General features: G+C 36.8%; 1 protein-coding gene across 1 annotated transcript in view; it reads left to right on the forward strand.

The window, feature by feature from the left end:
• The window catches only part of LOC108695082 (cytoplasmic dynein 2 heavy chain 1), a 22,082-nt gene that overhangs the window by 3,668 nt on the left and 10,901 nt on the right, over nucleotides 1–7,513 (forward strand). Inside the window, exons 8-24 of the mRNA XM_018204835.1 lie at nucleotides 7–385; nucleotides 465–706; nucleotides 877–1,200; nucleotides 1,374–1,440; nucleotides 1,674–2,010; nucleotides 2,124–2,475; nucleotides 2,624–2,966; nucleotides 3,250–3,412; nucleotides 3,509–3,728; nucleotides 3,826–3,952; nucleotides 4,052–4,657; nucleotides 4,836–5,082; nucleotides 5,191–5,698; nucleotides 5,975–6,367; nucleotides 6,457–6,636; nucleotides 6,872–7,237; nucleotides 7,312–7,441. Of these exons, the coding sequence (XP_018060324.1) occupies nucleotides 7–385; nucleotides 465–706; nucleotides 877–1,200; nucleotides 1,374–1,440; nucleotides 1,674–2,010; nucleotides 2,124–2,475; nucleotides 2,624–2,966; nucleotides 3,250–3,412; nucleotides 3,509–3,728; nucleotides 3,826–3,952; nucleotides 4,052–4,657; nucleotides 4,836–5,082; nucleotides 5,191–5,698; nucleotides 5,975–6,367; nucleotides 6,457–6,636; nucleotides 6,872–7,237; nucleotides 7,312–7,441 (4,984 nt within the window). The remainder of the gene's footprint in view (nucleotides 1–6; nucleotides 386–464; nucleotides 707–876; nucleotides 1,201–1,373; nucleotides 1,441–1,673; nucleotides 2,011–2,123; nucleotides 2,476–2,623; nucleotides 2,967–3,249; nucleotides 3,413–3,508; nucleotides 3,729–3,825; nucleotides 3,953–4,051; nucleotides 4,658–4,835; nucleotides 5,083–5,190; nucleotides 5,699–5,974; nucleotides 6,368–6,456; nucleotides 6,637–6,871; nucleotides 7,238–7,311; nucleotides 7,442–7,513) is intronic.

The raw sequence follows: 7,513 nt of genomic DNA on the forward strand, positions 1-7,513 counted from the left end.
AGACGACATAGCCAAGAAGGATTTAAGCTTAGGCACCGATTCGCCGGTGGTTGAACTTACTGGCACTAGCATGATGCGAGTGACCTACGATCCCCGATTAATGACTCTGATTAGAGAAGCCAGAGCATTATCTGGCGAAGGCGTCGAATTACCGAGAGAAATTAGAGAGCTGGTAGATAGAGCCTCGTCTTTAGCAGGACGAGCTAGAGCTCTTCAGCAGGTCGCTACATTCCACAACACGATTGGCGATCGAATGGTGCCTTCCCAGAGACCGCTTATGTTGACGATAGCTCTCGAATTAGCGCGAGCTGTTCAGGAACAGTCGGGTATCGTTTGGTCTGACCCTCATCTCGTCGATGTGTATACCGCTAGATTAAAAGAATTGGTAAGAAAGAATCGTCCTGTATTATTTAGATTAATATTGCAAGTTGATGAAATTTATGGCATAATATATTTTATGGCAGGTAGTGAAGTTTGCCCGACAAAACTCGGAATTAATTTCAAAGCACTCTACTTTGCGAGATTATGTATCGGGCTTGTTGAAAGGCGATGCTGTGCACCTTGTCGGAAATCAGAACATATGGAAAGAAACGTTGATAAATATGAGGGCAATTGTCGATGTGGTGGATTCAGAACATGGTAATGCGAGAGCTTGGAAGCTGCATTGGGATCGGCAACTCTTGAAAGCGTTAGGTGTAGCATACAGGTATAACTTTGCGAAAAAAATTCAAAAGAGATCTAAAAAATCCGAAACTTTTGATTATAATAAAGTGTTGTGTATATACAAATAGTTAATTACATGAAATTTATTAACAACACTGATGTTTTTTTCGAAAATAATTAGCTTAAAACTGTTTTATTTTATTGTTCATCCAGGAATGCCTTGCCATCCTTATCGAGGAAACTGTCTGAGATTCGAGTGGAACTCATTTTTCGGGATGGATCTTTACAATGGAGACCGCCACTCGAGGATATTCGCGCAAAATTATATTCTGGTATACGCCGATCACTTTCTATTCCTGTCAATTTTAGAGGTGTCGGAGACGTCGCCGATGCACGCTTTGGTGATTTAGTGCAGAAAAACGCATATCTATTCAGTGGCGTTTACAAACAAGTTGAAATTGTCTTGTCCACTCTCGAATTATTTAGGAGCAAGTGGCTAAATCTAGCAACACCGGCCAATATCGACATTGGTGAACGGTAAAATTAAAATAATATACTATAATATTTTATGTAAGAAATTACTGCAAATAAAATTCTATTAATTTTTTTATAAAAAAAAATTTATTAAAACAGGATCAGTGAATGTGTTAATGAATTAAAAAGAATTTGTATTAATATATATTATACATCTATATCGGTCTATTTTTTAGATTAAAAGGTAAACCTCCCCAAGAATGGGCGAAAGCTTTTAAAGAGGCGAAACAGTGGGCTCAAGAGGTAAGTCTCATATTATGGGAATGAAAGGGAAAGTATATTATGTACTTATAAATAAATAAAAAACAAAAATATCAGTTTCCAAGATTTAATTTTTGATTACTTTAACATGCATCTTATTTCTTATTTATGAATAGCTTTTAAATTGTTTTTGTATTAAACATTTATAATAAAAACTTCACAATATATTGATTTAACTAAGTAATGGTGTATATGTTTAATTTTTGTCGAGATAGGTTGGAAAATTACGCGGATGCGAGATAAAAATCTCGTGCATATGCATCGACACAGCAACGACGAGGAATGATTTGGAAATCGCGTCTCGTCATTATTGGGAACGACTGAGTTCTGATCTGAGAGTGGAAGCATCCTCACGTTTGATGGCTATCGTAGACTTCCTGTCTTTTGCGTCCAAGGAGCTCGAACGTAGACCGCGTAATGTAGAAGAAGTCGGATTAGCTCACGAGGCTCATGCACGCATTGAGCAACAATTAGCAGGAATTGCCGAGGAAATGGAAGTCGTTGCTGTGCTCGCCAAAGTTATGGCCGCGTGGACTAGTGAAAAACTTGACGGTAATGTTCTCGCCAAATAAGATTAGCGTATAATTTCTTTAAGAGAATCTATTTTCCGTAAATTGCAGATAAATACAAACTAAGGTTTCGTTTTGTATGTTTTTTTCCTGCAGGCGTCAACGCGGCTCACGCCGCTTTGCAAGATTTGGAAGATCGTTTGGAAAAGCATAAGGCTGTTATGACGCGTTTGTTGGAGGACGCTAAAGTTAATCTCCGTCACAGGGCGATAGCTCTAAGGGACGAAAGAGAAAGATGGCAGGTCAAGTGGTCAGCAAGATCGGAGAATCTCACTCTTGATTGGTTAGTATCGATGAAGGAACGTTGGCTCAATCTAAACGAACAGCTGGATTCTTTGAAAGCGGACTGCAAGAGAATATCCTTGGATCTCGAAAATGTCCTGGAAGACGATGACATTAATCTATCACAAGTGGAACGTGAATTGGAAACTGAAGAGTCAAATTACAGGTCTCTTTAACCGAAGACTTTCTTTATGAAACTAGAAACTAAAAACTTTAGAAACTTTTTGTTTCCTTCTCTATGTCAACATAATTATTTTTTTATATGATATTTTTAATAAGAGATAAATTAATTATTGTATCAAACACAATCGTAGATTTCAATCTGAGTTTTTGGAGGAGTTGAAAAATCAAGAAAGCGAGGAGTGGGCTGTAGCTAGAAGAAGATTACCGAGACTTCATGATTGGCTTGATTCCTGGGAGAATAAGATTCGGTTGTATGACAATATGGAAATTGATACCTTCGTCAGTAAAAAGATAAAAGAAGTTAGATCTGCGATCGAATCCATTCAACCGCTTCGGGGAGATGAAATTGCTGACGAGCATTGGACTGAATTAATTCCTATACTGGGCCTGAAGGTCGAAAATCCACGGAGTATCACTTTAGGTCACTTATTTGCTTGTATAAAAGCGCTGAAAGAGAACGAGGATCGAATAAAAGTGAGAATTTACAATTTTTAAGATGATTTGTTTGAAAAAAGGAATGATAGTTTTAAATATTTCAGTATTTACAATATTCAATTTTTCCTATAAAAAAGGTCTTATTTTATGAAAAGTTTATCTCGCGAAAAAATTGTTAAAAATAATAGGTATATTTAGTAAGACTTTAATAAAACAACCTAGATATGAAGCCATATACATTTATGTATATCGTATATATCATATATAGTTCTGAAATTATCACAAACGCGACATATATATATTTATTATATATATATTTCAGGAAATAACAAAACGAGCAGTCGCGGAGAGCGGGATCCGACAAGCATTAATAGATTTGGAGGTTTGGGAAAGCACGGCGTCACTTCCGTTACAGGAATCAATCGATAGTAAGAATATGATGATCTTACTCGTTGGAGATTACGGCAGTCTCTTGGCAAAAATAGGTATCGCGCGTTTATATTTATTATTATTGACTGTTTGGTTTTTATTATCTATTTTATAATCTATTAATTTTGTTTCAAATTATAAATCGTTTATAGAGGAATTGAGACTCTTGCTTGAAGGAGCGAAAGGCACTTCAGGACACGACAGGTTTGCGTCTAGAGCTGCGCGCTGCGAGGCAGCTTTATCAGAGCTCGAAGAAAGGATTAAAGCACTCAGTAGCGTTCAAAGGAAGTGGATCTACTTGGACCCGGTTTACGGAAGTGGAGCGGCTCCTAATGACTCTGGGAAATGGTTCAGAGCCGATAAGGAATTTAGGTCTGTTAAATTATATTAATTTGATTTAATTCTTCTATGCAATTTTAGTATTTTTTTTTATTCATTTATTTAAATTGATATTTTCTCAAATTTTTAGATATCTCATAGGAGAGGTATCTCGAGATCCCAGAGTACCGTCCCTAAGGCAACTTTCATTATCAGTTTTAATAAGTTTAAAGGATCTGTTAGACAGATGTCAAAAATGTCTGGACGAATTTTTGGAGGTGAAATATGACATTTAACTGAAAAATAGTTTTTATCAGAAAAAAAAAATATATTTTATTACCTGTCAATCACTATAATGACAAAAATATTAATTATAGGAGAAACGAGCAGCTTATCCGAGATTATACTTTCTTAGCGATGAAGACCTTCTGGAATTGGTATCGGGCAGTGGAAGAGGTTTGGAGGCTCATTTACCAAAATTGTATCACGGTATTGGTTCAGTAATAAAGGAAAATAACTCGTTAATGGCGATTGTATCACCCGAAGGAGAAGTATTAAAGTTACCTGAGGCCGTCGATCTCACAGAACCTCTACCTCGTTGGCTAGATAATCTCGAAAAGGGAATAAGAAATGCGCTCTGTCAGAATTTGGAAAAATGTTTGAATGACTCCACACCCGATCCGTCCGTTTATCCCACACAGATATTGCTACTGTCGGAAAGAATAGGATTTACCGAACGTTGCGAACGTGCTCTAAAAGTAGGTCGCGCAGCTCTGCAGAAGCTTGTCGAATATCTAGAAACACAAAGAGCAAGATACAGAGGATTGGAAGACGCCGGTGATAAGTTAACTGCGCTAAAAGCGCGTGGGCTTCTTCTGGATACTGTTCATCATTTACAAGTGGCCCGAAAACTGTTAAAGATCGTAGTAACAGGCGAGAATGCTAGCTGGACATGGCACAAACAACTAAGAAGTTACAAAATTGTAAGTTTTTTGGAAAAAAAAACATCTTGTTAATTGAAAATTAAATTTGTAGCAAAACGATATTTTTTATTCTTTAAAACGCACTCTATACATTCTAAAATTTTAAACAATAAATTTTTAAATAAACATTTTTAATATTTTGTTAACTTTATTATTACATTACTGTCGTATTTTTAAGAATCAAGATACGTACGTAGTACGATGCGCCGATGCAGAATTACCGTATCGCTTTGAGTATCAAGGGGCGTCCATTGGTTTAGTGAGAACTCCCTTAACAGAGAAGTGTTTCTTAGCTCTCATGCAAGCTATGAAGCTTGGATTGGGTGGAAGTCCAACTGGTCCTGCTGGAACCGGAAAAACTGAAAGTGTCAAAGCTTTAGCATCTGTTTTGGGTAGACTAGTCCTCGTTTTCAATTGTGATGAAGGTAAGACATTTATTTTTCCATTATTGAGGCAGACAATTATCACATTAGATTAAGGTAGATAGGTTTACTATTAATACGTGAAATTAAAACATCCATTGCAAAATGTAGGAATGGACACTGGCAGTATGAAACGTATCTTAGGCGGCTTGGCACAAGCTGGTGCTTGGGGCTGCTTCGATGAATTCAATCGTCTTGAGGAGGACACCTTGAGTGCAGTATCGATGTTGATAAGACCGCTTCAAGAAGCGTTACGGGACGGCTCGTCCGAGATCTTGTTGGGCGATCAGAAGATCAAGCTAGATCCTCACTGTTGCATTTTTATCACGATGAATCCAGCCGGAAGCGAGTATGGTGGCAGGCGTAAGCTGCCGGATTCTTTAGCGCGACTATTTAGGCCTATCAGCATGGCGCATCCAGATAAATCGGATATTGCGAAAACTTTGTTGGAATGTGCCGGTTTCTTAGAAGCGATTACTCTCGGCAAACGATTGGTAGAGGCTCTTGAAATTGCCGGGACCATACTTTCCGAGCAACCGCATTATGATTGGGGGCTCAGGGCGCTTAAATCTGTACTCGACGATTTGCGTCCGATTGCCGATGTTGATGAGACCACCAGGTACGTTCTGTTTTTAAATTAATATATACTGAAAGAGAAAATTTTACTAAATATAACATTAAAAATTAATCTTCGTCTTATTCATGCAATATTATTTTTATAAGATAATTAGAAATAAGGTAGATATGAATCGTTTTTGATAAAATTAAGAGAGATTTTTTATTAAGATCTTTAAAATATATAATGAAAAACTTTTTGTTTTTTAAATTATATATGATTTAAATTATATATGATTAATTTATATATGATTTAAAAAGATTTCTTATTTTTTGGTAGACTTCTTGTTTCGATCAGAGCATCGACTCTTCCAAAATTAACGGAGGTAGATACGACGAAATTCCTATCGTTGTTAAACGATCTCTTTCCGAAGGCTAATCTTCCTTTATCAGTCTCTACTGAAAGCGAAGACCTAGTCGTCGCATTGTTGAAAGTCTGCGAAACTCGGGGTTTGACGAAAGAGATTACCACCAGATGCATTCAACTGAATGACCTATTAAAGAGCAGGACTGGTGTCGCCATAGTCGGCCCACCAGGTAGTGGAAAATCTTCGATCAGGTCATGTTTGACTGAAGCATTGGCAAAAATTGGTGTACCCATACAACAGATTATTGTTTATCCTGGAGCGATACCAAAGAGCAGATTATTAGGTCATGTAAATCCACGAACGAGGTAAACATTCTTTAATGGTTCTATTATAATTTCTCTTATAATTTAGGACGCGTTGAATATTGAAATCGTATAAATAATTGCATAAATAGGGAATGGAAGGAAGGTGTTTTATCGAGCGTGGTAACGTCCGCCGGGAATTCCGCGACTTGGATCATATTTAATGGAGATGTGGAACCCGAATGGGCAGAGGCATTGAATTCAGCCCTAGATGATAATCGACTGCTAACTTTACCCAATGGAATAGGAATTAAGCTTGGTAGCTATACAAGGTACAAATTTCATTAATTAAAGGTCTACGCAGTGAGAAATGACAATGAAATCGATGTCGATTCCATTATTATTTCTCATTGGATATAAAAACATTCGTAATGCATAGTGACAAAATCTACTAAATTCTAATTATATACATCAAAAATAAATAAATTTATAAACTCTATTTTTATTTTTTAATGAATTAATTACTTGACTATATTTGCATGTTACGCAAATGCTCGTAAAAAAAAGGTTTATCTTCGAGACCCACAAACTCGCCGATGCCAGTCCAGCTACGGTTTCGCGATTGGGCGTTTTGCATCTTGGCTTGACGAGACCAACATCCTTATTGGTGCCTTGGCGTTTAGAGCAACTCTCGTCAACTGCTGCGGAAATTGCAAATACCCATTTATGTTCATGCATTGATGAAACTTTAAAGATAAACGTTAATAATTCCTCCGCATCTAGTCTGATGGCCGCCACATTATGTCATCTTCATAAAGCGCAGACATTCGCTCAGGCCACTCAAGCTCTTCTGGTCTCATTATGCGGCCAAGTGGAGGATGCACAATCCAAAGATAATTTGGCGAAATTTATTTATGGATCAACTGAAAGCTGGTGAGTGTTCATTTTAATCTTCTTAAAATAATAACTTAGACCATTATTATATCGTTTATAAAATTATTTTTCAGGTGTCCCGATCCACAAAAGCCAAGTGCGGTCCTTTACGATTCTGAAACCGATCGATTGGTACCTTTCAGTGATACATATGAATCTATTAATACTGATTATGGACCCATCTCAATTTCAGGTATTGTTAATTAAAAAATTTAGTTTTTAAAACGTTAAAGTTTTTTAAGATCTTTAAAAAGGATAAAGATATTATATATATAT

The sequence above is a fragment of the Atta colombica genome, unplaced genomic scaffold, assembly GCF_001594045.1.
Source record: "Atta colombica isolate Treedump-2 unplaced genomic scaffold, Acol1.0 scaffold126, whole genome shotgun sequence".
In the NCBI taxonomy this organism is placed as follows: domain Eukaryota; kingdom Metazoa; phylum Arthropoda; class Insecta; order Hymenoptera; family Formicidae; genus Atta; species Atta colombica.